The sequence below is a fragment of the Anomaloglossus baeobatrachus genome, chromosome 8, assembly GCF_048569485.1.
Source record: "Anomaloglossus baeobatrachus isolate aAnoBae1 chromosome 8, aAnoBae1.hap1, whole genome shotgun sequence".
NCBI classification, from domain to species: domain Eukaryota; kingdom Metazoa; phylum Chordata; class Amphibia; order Anura; family Aromobatidae; genus Anomaloglossus; species Anomaloglossus baeobatrachus.
Window position 1 is genome coordinate 193,852,206 of NC_134360.1, and position 23,778 is coordinate 193,875,983.

Below are 23,778 nucleotides of genomic sequence, written 5' to 3' on the forward strand. Positions count from 1 at the left end.
GAATTTGTTTTAAACCAGTTATTGGCTTTCCTCCTTCTTGCTTTAGCACTAAAACTGAGTAAGCCCGTGATCCCACGGGGGGTGTATAGCCAGAAGGGGAGGGGCCTTACACTTTTTAGTGTAATGCTTTGTGTGGCCTCCGGAGGCAGTAGCTATACACCCAATCGTCTGGGTCTCCCAATAAGAGCTAGAAGAAAAGGAATTTACGGTAAGTAACAAAATTCCCTTCTTCTAGTGCGCACATAGCCTAAGACTGATTAAATCAGCCAAAGTGCTTCTGAGGCTATGTGCCCACGCTGCGGAAAATGTGCGGATTTTGTCACTGATTTCTCTCGAAAAAGCCGCGGATTTTCCAGAAATCTGCAGCACAGCTACTCCCCAGCCATTTCTTTTCATTTCATTTGGGAAATGCTGTGCCCACGCTGTGGATTTTTCCGCAGCGGAAATCGTGCGGATTTTCATGCAGAAAAATCTGCAGCATGTCAATTATTGTTGCAGATTTTGCCTATTCAATTGAATTATAAAAAAAATCGCAAAATCCGCACCTATGAAAAGGTGCGGATTCCGGGGGAAAGCTGCGGATTTTGATGCAGAAAAATCCGCAGATACAGAGTCCCGTGGGCACATAGCCTAACAGTCGCAGGTGGAGCTGTGCTTTGCCCACAGCTTTAAGTCTCTGGCAGAGGCATTTAACATGCATCGGCAGGTGTAGGGGGAACGCTGGTCCAAGCACTCATCGATGTGCCCACTACATTATTGTAAGACACCAATGAGTTAGGGGCCCTAAAAAAAAAAAAAAAATGCGTGGGCTCCAGCTGCATTTTCTATTGCTAAGGGAAACCCAAGCAGCTACTGGCTGCTAACCCCCACTGCTTGGTGTTACCTTCACCAACCATGGAAAATCCAGGGATTTTTTTTTTTCTTTTGCCCAAAAACTAAAAAAAAAAAACACAAAACAAACACGGGCTTTGCCATATTTTTGTATGTTAGCCAGGTACAGCAGGCAGCTACAGGCTGCCCCCCGGCTGGGAACCAAAAATATAGGGAGGCCTTTTTTTTTTTTTTTTTATTTCATGAAATAATTAAACTACGTGGGCTTTACCAAATTTGTGTCCAGCCAGGTACAACTAGGCAGCTGGGGATTGGAATCCGCAGAGCTGGTTGGCTCAAGCTTTCAACCCCCTCCCCCCCTCCCCCCCACCCCTCCCCTTGCTGCAGATGGCAGTCCGCAGCCACCCCAGAAAATGGCATTCATATAAGCACCATCGTCTGGAGCTGTATCCAACCCTTCCAGTGGCCCTGGGTAATAAGGGGTTAATACCAGCTCTGTTTTACCAGCTGGTATTAAGCCAGAGATTCTTAATGTCAGGCCAAGTTTGAGCCGGCCATTAAAAATCTCCAATAAAGGGTTAAAAAAAACCACACAGAGAAAAAAACTTTATTAGAAATAAATAACAAACACACACACACACACACACACTTCTGTCTGAGAGACAGAGAGATTTCTGTACTGACCATGCCAGGCTGCTTTCTGGGCATGCTCATTACAGACAACATGATCCTGTGTCTTATCGGGATACGGCGACTTCCAGTGCAGACTGCAGAAGGATCCGGCGCCCATTGAAAGACATTGCAGGTAGCGCCGCAATACACTGGATCCATTAACATGCAGTATTTTGTCCGAGAACAAAAACGCTGCAAGTAGCGCTTTTGAAAACGGGTAAAATACCACAAAGCAACTGATCCAGTGTGTGCCTCGCGCAACCGCATATTGCCGTGATTCCATGGCAAATGCATTAGAATGACAATGCATTTGTGAAGGATCCGGCTTTGCAGCCAAAAATCCATTTTTGCCGCGGTTTAAAAAAAAAAAAAAACCACAACAAAAAAACGCTGATGTGAAAGTAGCCTTACACCGGCTGGATATCTGCGGTTTGCATCTATGGACATGTCTACTCTGCTTAGCCAATTTGAGAGCTGCCATAATTCCTTCTTGCAGTGAATTACCGTATTTTTCGGACCATAAGACGCACTTTTTTTCCCCCCAAATGTTGGGGGAAAGTGGGGGGTGCGTCTTATGGGTCTGACTATAAGGCTGCGGGGAATGAGGTGCCGCGGTGGAGCGGGTCATCGGCGGCACGAGCAGGCTGTAACAGCCTGCCGTGACCACGTGGGCCCGCTCATTACATATGCACGCCCATCATCTCTCAGCGACACCGGCGCTGACAGGTGGGCGGGGTGAGGGGGGGGGGTGCGTGCATAATTAGCAGCCGGCCGTGATCACCCCTGGCAACTACAGCCTGGAGTGATCATGTGCGGCTGTATTCACTGCCCCCCGTGCATCATTATCAGCGCGGGGTGCAGTGAATCAGTGTACTCACCTGTCCCCGTGTGTGGAGCCGCCCCCCTGCAGCATCGCGTCTTCCTGTCTGTGCCGGTCAGCTGATCTGGACACTAGCGGCGCGCACAGCGATGACGTCATCGCTGCGCGCGCCGCTAGTATCCACCAGAATCGATCAGCTTACCGCCGGCACAGACAGGAAGACTCGATGCTGCAGACACCGGTGACTGCTCCACACAGTGGCGCTGCAGCTGAGACAGAGATCGGTGCTTCAGGGAGTGAGGAAGGGTAAGTATAAACGTTTTTTTTTTTTTTTTTTTTTTTTTTTTTTTTTTTTTTTTCCTGTGCCACAGGAGACACGCCATTTACCAGGATGGGGGTATATCATGAGCAGGATGGATGGGGGCATTTCATGAGCAGGATGGATGGGGGCATTTCATGAGCAGGATGGATGGGGGCATTTCATGAGCAGGATGGATGGGGGCATTTCATGAGCAGGATGGATGGGGGCATTTCATGAGCAGGATGGATGGGGGCATTTCATGAGCAGGATGGATGGGGGCATTTCATGAGCAGGATGGATGGGGCTCATTTCATGAGCAGGATGGATGGGGGCATTTCATGAGCAGGATGGATGGGGGCATATCATGAGCAGGATGGATGGGGGCATATCATGAGCAGGATGGATGGGGGCATATCATGAGCAGGATGGATGGGGGCATATCATGAGCAGGATGGATGGGGGCATATCATGAGCAGGATGGATGGGGGCATATCATGAGCAGGATGGATGGGGGCATTTCATGAGCAGGATGGATGGGGGCATATCATGAGCAGGATGGATGGGAGGTATATTATTAGCAGGATGGGGGGTATATGAGCAGGATCATATACAAGGCAGGAGGATCCTTATCAGAATGGGGTACCTTTAGTAGAGAATTTGGGGACATTACCCCCATAAGTGTGTCATGACCATATTTTTTGGTTAAAATTTTATTTTCCTATTTTCCTCCTCTAAAACCAGGGTGCGTCTTATGGTCAGGTGCGTCTTATAGTCCGAAAAATACGGTAACTCTGGATGTGCAGAATACAAATCACAATGTTCAGATCGCTATATTCATATATAATAGGCGGGCAGCTTACACATACAATGATTGTCACTATGGCCGCCTCCAGTCAATGCCTGGGCTAATTTCTTCAGTATAATCATCCTTTAAAATGTTAGTCCGGCTGCGCTCCCTTCCACATCCGTCAGATACCTGCCAATCATGCACCTTTCCTGGCTGGTATTTGTACATGTGACGCCACCTGCCATGCTCCCAGTCTTGATGCAAAAGTGACAGGGGCAGGACTTACTATTTTTGGATTTAATTAGAACACTTAATGGGGGTTTCCACTACTTGGGCAACCTCTTAATTGCTAAATGTCTCCCATGTGAAATATTATCAGATATATTCTGTGTTGCGAATGCTGTTCCAGAGATTTTGGCACCTGGTCTCCCGGGGCTCGTGTGACATTGTCACAGGAGTACAACAGCCGCTTCCCGCTCTCTTCCTTCAGGCGTAAGAGATCCAGTGGGAATTGCAGAACAGCAGCAGCTCTCACTACTTTAGGCCTTGTGCGCACTAGGCGTTTTTGCCGCGTTTTTAGCGGCGTTTTTTACCGCGTTTTTGTGCTGAAAACGCAGTGACATTGCTTCCCCAGCAATGTCAATGGGTTTTCAGAAGTGCTGTCCTCACACAGCGTTTTTTTTAGCTGCGTTTTTGTGGTGACCACAAAAACGCAGCATGTCAATTATTTCTGCGTTTTCCACTGCGTTTTTCACTCATTGAATTCAATGAGATGTTAAAAACGCAATGAAAAACGCATATAGCCGCGTTTCTATGACTAAAAACGCAGCTATAAACGCAAGGGGTGCGCACTACAGTGACGTGTACAGGAAGAGGATTCCTTCTGTTGGTAAACACAGAAGCGTGAATCCTCCCGGTACCGTCACCGCTGCTTCCACCTCCCGTCCTGTGCATGTCAGCTCCGTGCGGCGCCATGTACAGGAGGTGGAGGCAGCGGCGAAAAACAAAGTGAACAGTAGAAAAAAAAAAAATGTCATATACTCACCTGTCTGCAGGGTCCCGATGCCATGCCCGCTCCCATCTCCTCCCGGTCCCGCCGCTCTGGCTGTGTGCAGTCTCCCCGGGGCAGGACCTTGCTTGCAGGACCTGGCGGTGGATCACATGATGCAGTCACCTGACGCATCAGCTGATCGCGGTGTCGCCGGCTTTTTCGCGCCCGGCCGGCTATCAGCTGATCCTGCCGTCAGGGGACTTCATCAGCTGATTACCGGCAGCTCCGGCAGCGATCGTATAGGATCAGACTCCTGTCCAATCGATCGCTCCAGGAGCTGCCGGTAATCAGCACAGCACATAAGTGAGTATTATATTTTTTTTTTGCACTGATGCTTCAGCTGATTGTATAACCGGCTTTTATACAATCAGCTGATGTGTGATGTGATTCAGGCACTTGATCCTGACACATCATCTGATCGCTTTGCCTTCCAGCAAACCGATCAGATGATATTGGATCCTGATTGGACGGCGCGGGACCCTGACCCAGGATAACTGCGGAGGGGGGTTTATTTCAATAAAGATGGAGTCACTAATTGTGTTGTGTTTTATTTCTAATAAAAATATTTTTCTGTGTGTTGTGTTTTTTTTTTTTTTATCATTACTAGAAATTCATGGTGGCCATGTCTAATATTGGCGTGACACCATGAATTTCGGGCTTAGGGCTAGCTGATAATATACAGCTAGCCCTAACTCCATTATTACCTAGCTAGCCACCCGGCTTCAGGGCAGCTGGAAGAGTTGGATACAGCGCCAGAAGATGGCGCTTCTATGAAAGCGCCTTTTTCTGGGGTGGCTGCGGACTGCAATTCGCAGTGGGGGTGCCCAGAAAGCATGGGCACCCTTCACTGTGGATTCCAATCCCCAGCTGCCTAGTTGTACCCGGCTGGACTCAAAAATTAGGCGAAGCTTACGTCATTTTTTTTTTTAATTATTTCATGAAATAATTAAAAAAAAAAAGGGCTTCTCTATTTTTGGTTCCCAGCCGGGTACAAATAGGCAGCTGGGGGTTGGTTGGCAGCCCGTACCTGCCTGCTGTACCCGGCTAGCATACAAAAATATGGCGAAGCCCACGTCATTTTTTTTTTCTTTTTGGGCAAAAAACTGCATACAGTCCTGGATGGAGGATGCTGAGCCTTGTAGTTCTGCAGCTGCTGTCTACTCTCCTGCATACACTAGTGAATGGAGGATGCTGAGACTTGTAGTTCTGCAGCTGCTGTCTGCTCTCCTGCATACACTAGTGAATGGAGGATGCTGAGACTTATAGTTCTGCAGCTGCTGTCTGCTCTCCTGCATACACTAGTGAATGGAGGATGCTGAGACTTGTAGTTCTGCAGCTGCTGTCTGCTCTCCTGCATACACTAGTTCTGCAGCTGTCTGCTCTCCTGCATACAATGAACATTTTGAAGAAAGAAATGACATCAGACCTTTTTTTTTTTTTTTCATCAACAATCTTTAATGGCATTGTGCACTGATTAAAAACGCAGTGAGCAAAAACGCAGCAAAAAACGCACCAAATCGCGGCAAAAACGCATGCGTTTTTGCCGCGTTTTTTTTAGCCGCGGGTGCGTTTTTTAGACAAAAACGCACATAAAAACGCAGCGTGAAAAAAACGCCTAGTGCGCACATACCCTTAAGTTGTCTGTTTAATCCGTAGCAAGTGAGGAGAAAGCGACGGCTGGGTTCACGTGGCATAATGTCCCGTGAGCCCCAGGAGACCAGGCACCAACATTGCTGGAACACGATCTACACCGGAGGTGAGTATAAGTAATGTAATTTTAGATGGGGAAGTATTGATTCATGGTCATGGTTTCAGTGTCGCTGTTCCCATTCCACCAGCTGCTGTTGGGTTTTGCAGAGTTTTTCCTCCCTACCCTGAAAGTGGCCTGTGGCAATGACTAATCAGACGTCTTCTGTCCCCACTGAACAAAGAAGGGAGCTGGACAAGCTATTGACATGGACCGGTCCCCACCACCGGCCTTCAGGTGCAGCACTGGTCAGACCTGTGCACAGAATGTGATCTGTCTCATTACAGGAGTGACGCTTCCGGGTCAGAGGCAGAGAGACCAGGTGTTTAATGTAACTCAATTAGGGGCGGACGCAGGTGCTGAGCCCGCTCCATACAGGGCAGATGGCAATTGTCATACACAAAAACATGCAGTGAAAAGTTTAAAAAAAAAATAAAAAAAAAATTTAGTGTTCAGTAGTTTTCTTTTCCTTTAACCATTAAATGCAGTAGGGATTTATTTATATATATTTCAGATCGTTTCTTGGTAAAATGATTAGTGTCATTACAACGTCCTGCCACAAAATTTGGGAGGAAAAAACTATTTATGAAATGGGTATTTCTGTTATGTGGTGGCATCATTGCACTGATGTCTCCATCCTTGAGTCCTGCAGGAGATAAAGCAGACGGCGCAGTAGGTTTTTACATTTTATTGATTTAAATAGTTTTTAAAATCCGGCATTTACATCCCAACTTCATAGTTCTCAGTTTCCTCTTGAGAAATGATAGCAGTAGAAATTAAATGAACGCGTGGATGTTGCTGATTCCCATTACACGGCTGTATCCTTTGATGACGTGGTTTCTGATCTTGCACCATGTGGTGAGACTCACAAGAACCACTGTACAATGGAAACTGACTTTCATTAATTTTTATTTTTTTTTATTCCCACACCAGCACAAAACGATTCCCCGGCTTTGACTCGGAGAGCAAAGAGTTTAACGCTGAAGTTCACCGCAAACACATACTGGGCCAGAACGTGGCGGATTACATGCGTCTCTTGATGGAGGAAGATGAGGAGGCATTCAAAAAACAGTTCTCTCAGTATGTAAAGCATGGCGTCACAGCTGACCAGGTACGTGGGGTTTGTTCTAGTCAGACGTACTGTATGATGGTGGATTTAAGATTATCAAACGTCACAATGAACACTGGCTAAGGGAAGTGGGTCTGTCATACTAGTCGGTGACCTCTGGCCAAAGGAAAGGAAGCACGCAAATCTCTTGCCTTCCAGGATCCTATGTGCAGCTTTTGATCAGCTGATTTGGCACAACGTCATCATTGCTGACATCACGCCAGCAGAGGTAATCAAAACCTGCCCCAGAGTTTCTGAAGGGTAAGAGGTTTGCAGAACTTCTATCAGCCACTGACTACTGACCTGGTTTATAGACCTGCGAATCAATCCACCCATCTCTACTGTTTACCAGTTACTACTGGTGTACGGCATTTCAGGCTGCAATCTTGGTTCCTTAAGTCATTTTCAGACCCCCTGATTTTAAAGTTTAAGACTTTTTTTTTTTTTTTCTTTCTTAGTGTCTCTTTCAGTAATATAGGCTGGATGCTCTCTTTCAGTAATATAGGCTGGATGCTCTCTTCCAGTAATATAGGCTGGATGCTCTCTTCCAGTAATATAGGCTGGATGCTCTCTTCCAGTAATATAGGCTGGATGCTCTCTTCCAGTAATATAGGCTGGATGCTCTCTTCCCGTAAGGTGCCGCTCACATCAGCGGTATTTTTGCCGCGAAGCTGGATCCATCACAAATGCGTTTCAGTTCCATTCTTTTCCTGTGGACTCGCGGCAAGATGCGGTCACATGCTGTTGTGTACGACTCATGCGACTGCATCTTGCCGCGAGTCCATAGGAAAAGAATGGAACTGAAACTCATTTGTGACGGACACGGCTTCGCGGCAAAATACTGCTGATGTGAGCGGCTCTTTATATAGGCTGGATGTTAGGTCTGTGTATCCACAGTGCTGCTGACTTCACCTGCTGCAGTACATCTTGTATTGATGCTTTCATGAATCGGCACAGCTCCAGTACTGTTATTTACTCTCCCTGTCTGTAGCCTTTTTTTCCTGTGCACACCAGGATGCTTTTCCTCCATTGTCCTCTGCAGACTTGTGCATTGCACCTTCCCTTCCCCTGATGCTGGTTTTGAGAGTTGAGGGAGTGGAGAAAGTGGGACAAGGATCCTTCAGGATCAAGCAATGTAGTGCTGATGGATTAGGCCGGTTTCACACATCCGGCTTTTTGCCGGATCCGGCGCTCTCCCGTACAGATAATACAGTACAATGACAGCGCTGTAACTTCCGGGTCACATGCGCCGGTCACATGACAGCACGTGACCGGCGCTTGTTGCGCTGTCATTGTACTGTATTAACTGTACGGGAGAGCGCTGGATCCGGCAAAACGGCAAAAAGCCGGATGTGTGAAACCGGCCTTAGCATGTTTTGCACAAGGAGTAGTCCAGATGCAAGCTAGGCCCACATGTCTGTTTTGAAGCTTCATTTATTTCTTCTTTTTTGGGATCAAATTGAATTTGTGCCCAATATGGATCCGCGTGCCTACTGAGGCAAATGGAAGTGGCCTTATTGACTTGTCTGTTTTATAGAACCAAAGAATGAGTGCAGAATGCCGAGCTCCTTCCGCTTTTGATAAACTGGAACCAGACTGATAAGGCTTCCATTTGCTTCAGTTCCGAAAACTGAACCGCATTGCAAAACTGGTGTAAACGGAGCCTTAAGCCCGCCACATTAAATGACTGTCGGCCGAGCAATGGTTCGGCTGATGGCCACCTCTGCCGACTTTCATAAACAGGAGGGCTTGCTCCACTCCACTCTGTTAGGCCAGAGTCACACTTGCGTATGACTCGATGAATCTCGCATCGGCATCACGCGGGGCGGCCGCACACTCAGACAGGAGCGGATCAGCTGCATAGAAATACATTCAGCTAAGAAGCTCCTGTATATGGAGTGTGTGGCCGCCCCGGGTCATGCCGATGAGAGACTCAGAGTCATATGCAAGTGGGACTCTGGCCTAAGAGAAAGCTGTAACGCACGTCAGCTGCCAGCTTCTTATTTCTGGGAGAACAAGGTGATCAGCAGTCTGAATTTGGTAAATGCCCAAAAAACCTCTTTTGGCAATGCATTGGTCAGCGTCCCCATACACGTTGGCGTCAGCTGAACCCATAGATCTGTTGCCGGTTTGGCTGACTGTATCTAGCTGAGTGCTGCGGCAAAACTGATACAAATCAATCAAAACCCCTTCAGAGTGATAATAGAGGAGTTGAAAACACACCCAGTCTATGCAAGAACATGAACTGAACTGTGGCTGGATTAGTGATGGAGACTCCACTCCAGAAATGGAACAACCTTTTTTAAAAAAAAAACAAAAAAAATTTTTTATTCCCTTGGAACTCCAGCTATGTTAGCACCTGATCGGAAACGTATTTATACCGCATCAATAGTGTTATGGGTACTTCTCACATAGCGAGATCACTGCTGAGTCACAGGTTTTGTGACGCACCAGTGACCTCATCAGCGATCTAAGCAGCGACCTGGCCCCTGCTGTGTAATCGCTGATCGTTACACACTGTTCTGGTTCTTTTTTTTTTTTTTTTTTGCTCGTTGGTCTACCGCTGTGCAGCACACATTGGCGTGTTTGACGGCGGGAGACCAACGAGCACAGACTGTGTAAGCGGCTCACGCTGGTAACCAAGGTAAATATCGGGTAACCAAGCAAAGCGCTTTGATTAGTAACCCAATGTGTACCCTAGCTACGTATACAGGGAGCCAGCGCTGGCAGCTTGTAAGCGGTGTACGCTGGTAACCAGGGTAAATATCGGGTAACCAAGCAAAGCGCCTTGCTTAGTTACCCGATATTTACCCTGGTTACCAAGCGCAGCATCGTTACATGAGTCGCTGGTGGCTGGTTGTTGGGAAGATCTGACTGTTTGACAGCTCACTAGCGACCCTGTAGCGACGTACCAGTGATCCTGACCAGGTCATATCGTGGTCGCAATCGCTGATACGTCGTTTAGTGAGACTGTACCCTTAGGGGGTGCTGAGATGCTAGGTTGGATATACAAAACAGAAAACCGCACTCAGCAAATGAAGGGGGGTGTCTTGTATGCCGTGTATTATGATGATTAGGTCTATCTAGATTCCGCCATCATTCTCGTGTTACCAATAAAAATTTGTATTTCTTCAGCGCTCTATTGGGAGACCCAGACGATTGGGGTATAGCTACTGCCCTCTGGAGGCCACACAAAGCACTACACTAAAAGTGCAAGGCCCCTCCCTCTCTGGCTATACCCCCCCGTGGTATCACGGGTACTCCAGTTTTAGCTTTGTGTGCGAAGGAGGTCAGACATTCCATGCATAGCTCCACAGATTTTAGTCAGCAGTAGCTGCTGACTAGTTCGGATGGAAGAAAAGAGGACACATATAGTGTTCCCAGCATGCTCCCTTCTCACCCCTGGATGGTGTTGTAAGGTTGAGGTACCTATTGCTGGTACAGGGCTGGAGCCTGACATGCTGTTTTTCCTTCCACATCCCCTTGGGGGTTCTGTGGAAGTGGGATCCTGCCGGCCTCAAAGCTCTGTCGCCGGGCTCCATCCACAGACCCATCAGAACCTGATGGATACGGAGCAGGAGTACCATCAGGGACCGGGCCCTGCATCATACAGGTACTCTGTGTCCCCGGCAGGCACAGACACACTCCGGGCTGGCTGGGTGTTGTAGTGCGCCGGGGACCGTACACTGAGCTGGTGTTCCTACAGTCATCTGGGGGACTTTGTGTTCTGGGAACGCAGCGCCGACCCTCACTGGACCGGGCGGCGCTGCTGTGACTTGTGGTGCGCCGGGGATACGCCGACCGCGCTTTTACGGCGGCGGCGTTTATAACTCTAGTCCCCGGCTTTTGGGCCTAGGACGCCGGCAGCTCCGATCGTTCCCGCCCCCACCCTGTCAATCAGGGTAGGGGAGAGACGCTGTTTCACGGCAGCGAGGAGGGCTGGAGCCTGATTTACATGCTCCAGCCCTCACACTAGGCACAGAGGGAGCAGGCTTCCCGCTCTTAGCCAGGAACGCCCAGGGCCCGCCCCCCTTCTTCTCTCAGAACGCTGGCAGCCATTACATGCATGGCTGGCTGGAAGAAGGACGCAAGGCTCTGGGAGACCTAGACTGAGGGGCTTTGGAAGACCACACACCCGCTCTTTAGCGGGCGGTAAGCGGCTTTTCAGCTGGCCCCTCTAGTGCCTCAGTGTATGTTAGTGTATTGTGTCACTGGACATAGAGATTTATTGATTTATTGCACTGTGAGGTCGCTTCCTGGCTGTATACCCAGATCGCTCTGAGGAAGCAGCAGCATGTCATCCACAAGACGCAAAGCTGCCAAGGCTAGGGCTGTGTGCACTGTGTGTGCTGCTTGTGGGACTGCTCTACCAGCAGGTTCCAAAGACCCCCATTGTGTGCAATGCTCAGATCCGGTGCTGCTTCGCCAGCCGGAGTCAGGAGAGATAGTGACCCAGGCTGAGACGCCTGTAAGTCCTGCCCCGGTGTCAGGGTCAGACTTTGCAGTTTTTGCGGTTAATATGTCGGTGACTATGGCAAAAATCCTGGAAACTTTGCAATCCATGCCTGGGGCTCAGTCTATGGACACGGCGAGGTCTATGTCCTCTAACCCTCCGCAGTTGGATTTAATCCAGACTGCAAGGGGGTCCCCGGCCTCTCAGGATGAGTATGATGACTCAGATGATTGCCCCAGCCACCCCAAGCGGGCTCGCTGGGAAAGACCCTCAACGTCATCACACTGCTCAGGGTCTCAGCGCAATCAGTCTCCCTGTGATGTGTCTGAAGAGAGTGATCAGGAGTCTAATCCTGGAACCCCTCTCAATCTGGATACCCCGGATGGGGACGCCATGGTAAACGATCTTATCTCAGCCATCAATAGGCTGTTAGATATTTCTCCCCCAACCCCTTCAGCAGAAGAGGCAGCGGCAGACCAGGAGAAATTTCGTTTCCTCTATCCCAAGCGTAAATTAAGTGCTCTGTTGGATCACTCTGACTTCAGAGAATCAATCCAGAAACACGACGCTCATCCAGAAAAGCGTTTCTCTAAACGTTCTAAGGATACACGTTATCCTTTCCCCCCTGAGGTGGTCAAGCGCTGGACCCAGTGTCCAAAGGTGGATCCCCCGATTTCCAAACTTGCAGCTAGATCCATAGTTGCAGTGGAAGATGGCGCTTCACTTAAAGATGCCAATGACAGACAGATGGACCTTTGGTTAAAATCTGTCTATGAAGCTATCGGCGCGTCGTTTGCTCCGGCATTCGCAGCCGTATGGGCGCTACAAGCTATTTCAGCTGGTTTAGCGAAAGTGGATGCTATCTTACATCCAGCGGTGCCGCAAGTGGCGTCCCTTACCTCGCAGATGTCCGCGTTTGCGTCTTACGCTATCAATGCGGTCCTAGAATCTACCAGCCGCACCTCAATGGCGTCTGCCAATTCGGTAGTTTTGCGCAGGGCATTGTGGTTAAAGGACTGGAAAGCAGATGCTGGTTCCAAAAAATGTTTAACCAGCTTGCCTTTGTCTAGAGAAAGACTGTTTGGCGAGCCACTGGCTGACATCATTAAACAGTCCAAGGGTAAAGACTCCTCTTTACCCCAGCCCAGATCAAGCAAACCTCAGCAGAGAAAGTGGCAGCAGAAGTTTCAGTCCTTTCGAGGTTCGGGCAAAACACAATTCTCCTCGTCCAAAGGGACTCAGAGGACGCAAAGAAACTCAGATTCCTGGAGGGCTCATTCACGCCCCAAGAAAGCAAATGGAGGAACCGCTTCCAAAGCGGCTACCTCATGACTTCCAGTCCCCTCCCTCCGCATCTCCGGTCGGGGGCAGGCTCTCCCGCTTTTACGACACTTGGATGTCACAGGTCAAAGACCGGTGGGTGACGGACATTTTGTCGCGCGGGTACAGAATCGAGTTCAGTTCTCGTCCTCCAGCTCGGTTCTTCAGAACCTCCCCACACCCAGACCGTGTAGATGTCCTGCGGCAGGCGGTGGACTCCCTAAGAGCGGAGGGAGTAGTGGTTCCTGTACCGTTTCAGGAACAAGGGAGAGGGTTTTACTCCAATCTCTTTGTGGTGCCAAAAAAGGACGGCTCATTCCGTCCTGTTCTGGACCTAAAACTGCTCAACAAACATGTGCACGCCAGGAGGTTCCGGATGGAAACCCTCCGTTCTGTCATTGCCTCAATGTCTCAAGGAGACTTCCTTGCCTCAATAGACATCAAGGATGCTTATCTCCACGTGCCAATTGCTACAGAACATCAACGTTTTCTACGTTTTGTGATAGGAGACGACCATTTTCAGTTCGTAGCTCTGCCATTTGGTCTGGCGACAGCCCCACGGGTCTTCACCAAGGTCATGGCGGCGGTGGTAGCAGTCTTGCACTCTCAGGGACACTCGGTGATCCCTTACCTAGACGATCTACTTGTCAAGGCACCCTCTCAAGAGGCATGCCAACTCAGTCTACAGGCTACGCTGGAGACTCTCCAGACTTTTGGATGGATCATCAACTTTCCAAAGTCAAATCTGTCACCGACACAGTCACTAACGTATCTTGGCATGGAGTTTCATACTCGAGCAGCGAGAGTGAAGCTTCCGCTAAACAAGCAGCGGTCCCTACAGACAGGGGTGCAATCGCTCCTTCAGGGCCAGTCGCACCCCTTACGGCGCCTCATGCACTTCCTAGGGAAGATGGTGGCAGCCATGGAAGCAGTTCCCTTTGCGCAGTTTCATCTGCGTCCACTTCAATGGGACATTCTCCGCCAATGGGACGGGAAGACGACTTCCCTAGACAGGAAAGTCTCTCTTTCCCAGACGGCCAAGGACTCTCTGCAATGGTGGCTCCTTCCCACCTCATTGTCTCAGGGAAGATCCTTCCTGCCCCCATCCTGGGCAGTAGTCACGACAGATGCGAGTCTGTCGGGGTGGGGAGCAGTGTTTCTACACCACAGGGCTCAGGGGACGTGGACTCAGCAGGAGTCCACCCTTCAGATCAATGTTCTGGAAATCAGGGCAGTGTATCTTGCCCTACTGGCCTTCCAACAGTGGCTGGAAGGAAAGCAGATCCGAATCCAATCGGACAACTCCACAGCGGTGGCATACATCAACCACCAAGGAGGGACGCGCAGCCGGCAAGCCTTTCAGGAAGTCCGGCGCATTCTGATGTGGGTGGAGGAAAGAGCATCCACCATATCCGCAGTTCACATCCCGGGCGTAGAAAACTGGGAAGCAGACTTCCTCAGTCGCCAGGGCATGGACGCGGGGGAATGGTCCCTTCACCCGGACGTGTTTCAGGAAATCTGTCGCCGATGGGGAGTGCCGGACGTCGACCTAATGGCGTCTCGGCACAACAACAAGGTCCCGGCATTCATGGCGCGGTCGCGAGATCAAAGAGCGCTGGCGGCAGACGCCTTGGTGCAAGATTGGTCGCACTTCCGCCTCCCATATGTATTCCCGCCTCTGGCACTCTTGCCCAGAGTACTACGCAAGATCAGATCCGATTGCAGCCGCATCATACTCGTCGCCCCAGACTGGCCGAGGAGATCGTGGTATCCGGATCTGTGGCATCTCACGGTCGGCCGACCGTGGTCGCTTCCAGACCGTCCAGACCTGCTGTCTCAAGGGCCGTTTTTCCATCAGAATTCTGCGGCCCTGAACCTGACTGTGTGGCCATTGAGTCCTGGATCCTATCGTCAACAGGATTATCCCAGGGAGTGGTAGCCACAATGAGACAAGCTAGGAAGTCAACTTCTGCTAAGATCTACCACAGAACGTGGAAGATTTTCTTAACCTGGTGCTCTGCTCAGGGAGTGTCTCCCTGGCCATTTGCATTGCCCACTTTTCTATCTTTCCTGCAATCAGGGTTGGAAAAGGGCTTGTCGCTCGGCTCCCTTAAAGGGCAAGTCTCGGCACTATCCGTGTTTTTTCAGAAGCGTCTAGCACGTCTTCCTAAGGTGCGCACGTTCCTGCAGGGGGTCTGTCATATTGTGCCCCCGTACAAGCGGCCGTTGGATCCATGGGATCTGAACAGGGTACTAGTGGCTCTCCAGAAGCCGCCCTTCGAGCCTCTCAAAGAAGTTTCTTTTTCTCGCCTGTCACAGAAAGTGGCGTTTCTTGTTGCGATCACATCGCTTCGGCGAGTGTCTGAGCTGGCTGCTCTGTCATCCAAGGCTCCCTTCTTGGTGTTCCACCAGGACAAGGTTGTGCTGCGCCCCATTCCGGAGTTTCTCCCTAAGGTCGTATCCTCGTTTCATCTTAATCAGGATATATCATTGCCTTCCTTTTATCCTCATCCGGTTCACCGGTATGAAAGGGACTTGCGTTTGCTAGATCTGGTGAGAGCACTCAGGATCTACATTTCCCGCACGGCGCCCATGCGCCGTTCCGATGCACTTTTTGTCCTTGTCGCCGGTCCGCGCAAGGGGTTGCAGGCTTCTAAAGCCACCTTGGCTCGATGGATCAAAGAACCAATTATAGAGGCCTACCGTTCTGCTGGGCTTCCGGTTCCTTCAGGGCTAAAAGCCCACTCAACCAGAGCCGTAGGTGCGTCCTGGGCATTACGGCACCAGGCTTCGGCTCAACAGGTGTGTCAGGCGGCTACCTGGTCGAGTCTGCACACGTTCACCAAGCATTATCAGGTGCATACCTATGCTTCGGCGGATGCCAGCTTAGGTAGAAGAGTCCTGCAGGCGGCAGTGACATCCCCGTAGGGGGGGGCTGTTTTGCAGCTCTAACATGAGGTATTTCTTTACCCACCCAGGGACAGCTTTTGGACGTCCCAATCGTCTGGGTCTCCCAATAGAGCGCTGAAGAAGAAGGGAATTTTGTTACTTACCGTAAATTCCTTTTCTTCTAGCTCTTATTGGGAGACCCAGCACCCGCCCTGTTGTCCTTCGGGATTGTTTTTGCTGTTTGCGGGTACACATGTTGTTCATGTTGAACGGTTTTTCAGTTCTCCGATGTTACTCGGAGTTAATTTGTTTAAACCAGTTGTTGGCTTCCTCCTTCTTGCTTTGGCACTAAAACTGGAGTACCCGTGATACCACGGGGGGGTATAGCCAGAGAGGGAGGGGCCTTGCACTTTTAGTGTAGTGCTTTGTGTGGCCTCCAGAGGGCAGTAGCTATACCCCAATCGTCTGGGTCTCCCAATAAGAGCTAGAAGAAAAGGAATTTACGGTAAGTAACAAAATTCCCTTCATTATTGCTTGGAGTGAGTGATCCTTCACATGCGAAGTGCTGATTTTCTGTTCTGAACCGCATTTATCTGAATAGTTCTCGTTATTGGTGGTCACTTTTTTTCCTGGTTAGGTATTTACAAAGCCCTCTACCTTTTCTTTGTCGCTCTATTGGGAGACCCAGACAATTGGGTGTATAGCTACTGCCTCCGGAGGCCACACAAAGTATTACACTTAAAAGTGTAAGGCCCCTCCCCTACTGCCTATACACCCCCCGTGGGATCACGGGCTCCTCAGTTTTCATGCTTTGTGCGAAGGAGGCTAACATCCACGCATAGCTCCACTGTTTAGTCAGCAGCAGCTGCTGACTTTGTCGGATGGAAGAAAAGAGGGCCCATACTAGGGCCCCCAGCATGCTCCCTTCTCACCCCACTTTTGTTGGCGGTGTTTGTTAAGGTTGAGGTACCCATTGCGGGTACGGAGGCTGGAGCCCACATGCTGCTTTCCTTCCCCATCCCCTTAGGGCTCTGGGTGAAGTGGGATCCCATCGGTCTCCAGGCACAGGAGACCGTGCTCCGTCCACAGCCCCTGGGAATCTGCTGGACATGGAGCTGAGTATCGTCAGGGACAGGACCCTGCTACATTAAGGTACTCTGTGTCCCCGTACAAATCGCGCACACACACTGCAGCATTGCTGGGTGTGTTAGTGCGCCGGGGACAGCAGCGCGGCGCGCTTGTGCTTTACTCACTGCAGCTTTGCTGAGTGAGTTTATGTATTAGGGACTGCCGCGCCGGCCGCTGCTGGCGGTTTTTTACACTGCGGCGCGGCTGGGACTTGTGGTGCGCCGGGGACTTCCGCGCTGGCCGTGCTTATACGACGGCCGCGCTTATAAATCGAGTCCCCGGCTTTTGCGGCCTAGTTCCGTTTCGTTCCCGCCCCCAGGCCTGCCAGTCAGGGGAAGGGCGGGACGCTGGTCAGAACGTCAGCGCCGAGGGCTGGAGTCTGCTTAGCATACTCCAACCCCCCTCACTGGGCACAGTGGGACGCCAGTTTCCCGCACTTTGTCTGGGGCACGCCCACGGCCCGCCCCTCTTCACAGGACGCCGGCAGCCATTCCTGTTTGCAGTCTGACTGGAGAAGGGAGACAAGCTCTGGGAGACCCAGACACGGGATTCTGGCGACCACACACCCGCTTGGAGCGGGCGGTAAGCGGCACCTCGGGTGCTGACCCCACTAGTGCCGAAGTGTTCATTTGTACTTTATGCTTGTATGCTATACAGTGCACTGTACGGTCGCTATTCTTGGCTATATACCCTCCTAGATTGCTAGACAACAGCATGTCGTCCGCAAAAAGCAAGGGGGCCAAGACACAGGCTTTCTATGCTACTTGTACCGCATGTGAGGCTGTTCTACCGGCAGGTGCCACTGACCCCCATTGTGTGCAATGTTCGGCCCCTGTAGCACTTGCTCAGCCGGGGTCTCTGCTAGAGGTGGCCCAAGGAGAACCACCTGTGAACACTGTCCAGGTGACAGGGACTGAGTTTGCAGTTTTTGCTGATAGATTGTCGGTGACTATGACTAAAATCCTTGAGACTTTGCAGTCCAGACCGGTAACTCAGACCATGGGCACTGTTGATTCAATGCTCCCTGGCCCCCCTCATTTGGAACAAATCCGTGCTCCGGGGGGGTCCCATGCATCCCGGGGTGATGGCTCTGACACGGACGGCAGTCCCAGACAGCCTAAGCGAGCTCGCTATGAGCGACCCTCGACTTCATCACACTGGTCAGGGTCCCAGCAGGAGGACTCTCTGTATGATGAGGCAGAGGTAGCTGATCAGGATTCTGATCCTGAGACCGCTCTCAATCTGGATACACCTGATGGGGACGCAATAGTGAATGATCTCATAGCGTCCATTAATAAAATGTTGGATATTTCTTCCCCAGCTCCTCCAGTGGAGGAGTCCGCTTCACAGCAGGAGAAATTCCATTTCAGGTATCCCAAGCGTAAATTGAGTACTTTTCTGGACCACTCTGACTTTAGAGAGTCAGTCCAGAAACACCACGCTTATCCAGATAAGCGTTTCTCCAAACGTCTTAAGGATACACGTTATCCCATTCCCCCGGACGTGGTCAAGAGCTGGACCCAGTGTCCAAAGGTGGATCCCCCAATCTCCAGGCTTGCGGCTAGATCCATAGTTGCAGTGGAAGATGGGGCTTCACTTAAAGATGCCACTGACAGACAGATGGAGCTCTGGTTGAAATCCATCTATGAAGCTATCGGCGCGTCGTTTGCTCCAGCATTCGCAGCTGTATGGGCACTCCAAGCTATTTCAGCTGGTCTGGCGCAGATTGACACTGTCACACGTACATCTGTTCCGCAAGTAGCGTCCTTAACTTCTCAAATGTCTGCATTTGCGTCTTACGCTATTAATGCTGTCCTGGACTCTACGAGCCGTACGGCAGTGGCGTCCGCCAACTCCGTAGTTTTACGCAGGGCCTTGTGGTTAAGGGAATGGAAGGCAGATTCTGCTTCCAAGAAGTGCTTAACCAGTTTACCATTTTCTGGTGACAGACTGTTTGGTGAGAGATTGGATGAAATCATTAAACAGTCCAAGGGTAAGGATTCATCCTTACCTCAGCCCAGACCAAATAAACCCCAACAGAGGAGGGGACAGTCCAGGTTTCGGTCCTTTCGAGGCTCGGGCAGGTCCCAATTCTCCTCGTCCAAAAGGACTCAAAAGGATCAGAGGAGCTCAGATTCTTGGCGGGCTCAGTCACGCCCAAAGAAAGCAGCCGGAGGAACCGCTACTAAGGCGGCTTCCTCATGACTCTCGGCCTCCTCTCTCTGCATCCTCGGTCGGTGGCAGGCTCTCCCGCTTTGGCGACATTTGGCTGCCACATGTCAAAGACCGTTGGGTGAGAGACATTCTGTCTCACGGGTACAGGATAGAGTTCAGTTCTCGTCCTCCAACTCGATTCTTCAGAACTTCTCCGCCTCCCGGCCGAGCCGAGGCTCTTCTGCAGGCGGTGTGCTCTTTAAAGGCAGAAGGAGTGGTGATCCCTGTTCCTCTTCAGGAGCAAGGTCACGGTTTTTACTCCAATTTGTTTGTGGTGCCAAAAAAGGACGGGTCTTTCCGTCCTGTTCTGGACCTAAAACTGCTCAACAAGCATGTGAAAACCAGGCGGTTCCGGATGGAATCCCTCCGCTCCGTCATCGCCTCAATGTCTCAAGGAGATTTCCTAGCATCAATAGACATCAAAGATGCTTATCTCCACGTGCCGATTGCTCCAGAGCACCAGCGTTTTCTACGCTTCGTTATAGGAGACGAACACCTTCAGTTCGTAGCCCTGCCTTTCGGTCTGGCGACAGCCCCAAGGGTCTTCACCAAGGTCATGGCAGCAGTAGTAGCAGTCCTGCACTCTCAGGGTCACTCTGTGATCCCTTACTTGGACGATCTACTTGTCAAGGCACCCTCTCAAGAGGCATGCCAACACAGCCTGAACGTTGCGCTGGAGACTCTCCAGAGTTTCGGGTGGATCATCAACTTTTCAAAGTCAAATCTGACCCCAACCCAATCGATAACATACCTTGGCATGGAGTTTCATACTCTATCAGCGATAGTGAAACTTCCGCTGGACAAACAGCGTTCACTACGGACAGGGGTGCAATCTCTCCTTCAGGGCCAGTCGCACCCCTTGAGACGCCTCATGCACTTCTTGGGGAAGATGGTAGCAGCAATGGAGGCAGTCCCTTTCGCGCAGTTTCATCTGCGTCCACTACAATGGGACATTCTCCGCCAATGGGACGGGAAGTCGACGTCCCTAGACAGGAACGTCTCCCTTTCTCAGGCGGCCAAGGATTCTCTTCAGTGGTGGCTTCTTCCCTCCTCATTGTCAATAGGAAAGTCTTTCCTACCCCCATCCTGGGCGGTGGTCACAACGGACGCGAGTCTATCAGGGTGGGGAGCAGTTTTTCTCCACCACAGGGCTCAAGGTACGTGGACTCAGCAAGAGTCCACCCTTCAGATCAATGTTCTGGAAATCAGAGCAGTGTATCTTGCCCTACAAGCCTTCCAGCAGTGGCTAGAAGGCAAGCAGATCCGAATTCAGTCGGACAACTCCACAGCGGTGGCATACATCAACCACCAAGGAGGGACACGCAGTCGGCAAGCCTTCCAGGAAGTCCGGCGGATTCTGACGTGGGTGGAAGACACGGCATCCACCATATCCGCAGTTCACATCCCGGGCGTAGAAAACTGGGAAGCAGACTTCCTCAGTCGCCAGGGTATGGACGCAGGGGAATGGTCTCTTCACCCGGACGTGTTTCAGGAAATTTGTCGCCGCTGGGGGAGGCCGGACGTCGACCTAATGGCGTCCCGGCACAACAACAAGGTCCCGGCCTTCATGGCACGGTCTCACGATCTCAGAGCTCTGGCGGCGGACGCCTTAGTTCAAGATTGGTCGCAGTTCCGGCTGCCTTATGTGTTCCCACCTCTGGCGCTGTTGCCCAGAGTGCTACGCAAGATCAGGTCCGACTGCCGCCGCGCCATCCTCGTCGCTCCAGACTGGCCAAGGAGGTCGTGGTACCCGGATCTGTGGCATCTCACGGTAGGACAACCGTGGGCAATACCAGACCGGCCAGACTTGCTGTCTCAAGGGCCGTTTTTCCATCAGAATTCTGCGGCCCTGAGCCTGACTGTGTGGCCATTGAGTCCTGGATCCTAGCGTCTTCAGGATTATCTCAAGAGGTCATTGCCACCATGAGACAGGCTAGGAAACTAACCTCTGCCAAGATCTACCACAGGACGTGGAAGATATTCTTAGCTTGGTGCTCTGCTCAGGAAGTTTCTCCCTGGCCATTTGCTTTGCCTACTTTTCTTTCCTTCCTGCAATCCGGGTTGGAAAAAGGTCTGTCGCTCGGCTCCCTTAAGGGACAAGTCTCTGCGCTATCTGTATTTTTTCAGAAGCGCCTAGCACGACTTCCTCAGGTACGCACGTTCCTGCAAGGGGTTTGTCATATCGTCCCTCCTTACAAGCGGCCGTTAGAGCCCTGGGATCTGAACAGGATTCTAATTGCTCTCCAGAAGCCGCCTTTCGAGCCTTTGAGGGATGTTTCCCTGTCTCGCCTTTCACAGAAAGTGGCCTTTCTAGTAGCGGTCACGTCTCTTCGGAGAGTGTCCGAGCTAGCAGCGCTGTCATGCAAATCTCCCTTCCTGGTGTTTCACCAGGACAAGGTGGTTCTGCGCCCGATTCCGGAGTTTCTTCCTAAGGTGGTATCCCCCTTTCATCTCAATCAGGATATCTCCTTACCTTCTTTGTGTCCTCGTCCAGTTCATCAATGTGAAAAGGATTTGCATTTGTTGGATCTGGTGAGAGCACTCAGAATCTACATTTCCCGCACGGCACCTCTGCGCCGTTCGGATGCACTCTTTATCCTTGTCGCCGGCCAGCGTAAAGGGTCGCAAGCTTCCAAATCCACCCTGGCTCGGTGGATCAAGGAACCAATTCTTGAAGCCTACCGTTCTGCGGGGCTTCCGGTTCCCTCAGGGCTGAAGGCCCATTCTACCAGAGCCGTGGGTGCGTCCTGGGCATTACGGCACCAGGCTACGGCTCAGCAAGTGTGCCAGGCGGCTACCTGGTCGAGTCTGCACACTTTTTCCAAGCATTATCAGGTGCATACCTATGCTTCGGCGGACGCCAGCCTAGGTAGACAAGTCCTTCAGGCGGCGATTGCCCACCTGTAAAAAAAGGGCCGTTTTTATGGCCCTATCACGAGGTATTATTTTACCCACCCAGGGATTGCTTTTGGACATCCCAATTGTCTGGGTCTCCCAATAGAGCGACAAAGAAGAAGGGAATTTTGTTTACTTACCGTAAATTCCTTTTCTTCTAGCTCTAATTGGGAGACCCAGCACCCGCCCCTGTTTTTTTGTATACACATGTTGTTCATGTTGAATGGTTTCAGTTCTCCGATATTCCTTCGGATTGAATTTGCTTAAACCAGTTTATTGGCTTTCTTCCTTCTTGCTTTTGCACTAAAACTGAGGAGCCCGTGATCCCACGGGGGGTGTATAGGCAGTAGGGGAGGGGCCTTACACTTTTAAGTGTAATACTTTGTGTGGCCTCCGGAGGCAGTAGCTATACACCCAATTGTCTGGGTCTCCCAATTAGAGCTAGAAGAAAAGGAATTTACAGTAAGTAAACAAAATTCCCTTTTGTTCTGAAACAAAATTCTTTTCTCCACAGATGGAAGAAATGTACAAAAAGGCCCACACTGCTATCAGGGAAAACCCAGTCCACGAAAAGAAGCCAGTGAGAGAAGTCAAAAAGAAGAGGTATTGTTCGCCATACAGCTGATGTGTATATATTGGCCACTTCATTAGACATGTGTCCGGCTGTTTCTTATTTTTCAAATTTGGGCCTGATCTTCAAGGCAAACCAGATGACATGGGAAAGGCCAATGATATTTATATCCATAGTGTGTATATAGAGATATACCTTGCATTAGAGAGAATTTAAGATGACTTATTTTTTTTTCTTCTCACTCTTATAAGTTACAATACTGCTGCAATTCTCAACATCATTAATATTCTTATTAATCTCATCATCTTATTCCAGGTGGAATCGGGCCAAACTGTCTCTGGCGCAAAGGAAAGATCGCATTGCTCAGAAAAAAGCAAGCTTTCTCAGGGCTCAGGAGAAGATTGCCGACAGCTAAACTGGGTTCCTTGCAGTTTTCTACCAGAGTCTCATGAAAATAAATCTATTCACATCAAATTCTGTCTCTTGTGTGTTATTGCTTTTTTAAGATGCAGTGAAAATACAGAGGTGTTCAGGAAGATTTTGCAGATATATAACTATCACTATTGGGACCTTCATATCTTGGCTAGGGCCTTATGTGTACTACTCCCCTCATACTTCAGAAACTGCCTTTGTGTTGCCTGGTTATGAATCGGACCATATAATTTCAGCTATATTTAATAGCTGACAGTCTTCCATCAGGGCTATAATTTTTTCTTATTTACCTTATTTTTTCGCTTTATAAGACGCATTTTTGTTTCCCCAAATTTTGGGGGAAAGTAGGAGGTGCGTCTTATAATCCGTGAAAGCTGCAGGAGGCAGCGGGAGATCTCCTGCTCCCACTCATATAATATGCACAGCCGCTGTCTATCACCGTGGTGCTTAAACCGCACCGCGGCAATGGGCTGGGGGAGCGGTGCATATTATATCTGCCTGTGTTTCCCTTTGATCGCACATGCCCCCCTGTGTTAGATATGGCCCCCATGCTGCTGCC

General features: G+C 50.4%; 1 protein-coding gene across 1 annotated transcript in view; it reads left to right on the plus strand.

Annotated features, from left to right (window-relative positions):
- Nucleotides 1–23,261, plus strand: part of RPL5 (ribosomal protein L5) — a 51,235-nt gene extending 27,974 nt beyond the window's left edge. The window contains exons 5-7 of the mRNA XM_075322336.1: nucleotides 7,143–7,320; nucleotides 22,731–22,819; nucleotides 23,103–23,261. Of these exons, the coding sequence (XP_075178451.1) occupies nucleotides 7,143–7,320; nucleotides 22,731–22,819; nucleotides 23,103–23,202 (367 nt within the window). The 3' untranslated portion in view covers nucleotides 23,203–23,261. The remainder of the gene's footprint in view (nucleotides 1–7,142; nucleotides 7,321–22,730; nucleotides 22,820–23,102) is intronic.
- Nucleotides 23,262–23,778: the final 517 nt, after the last annotated feature.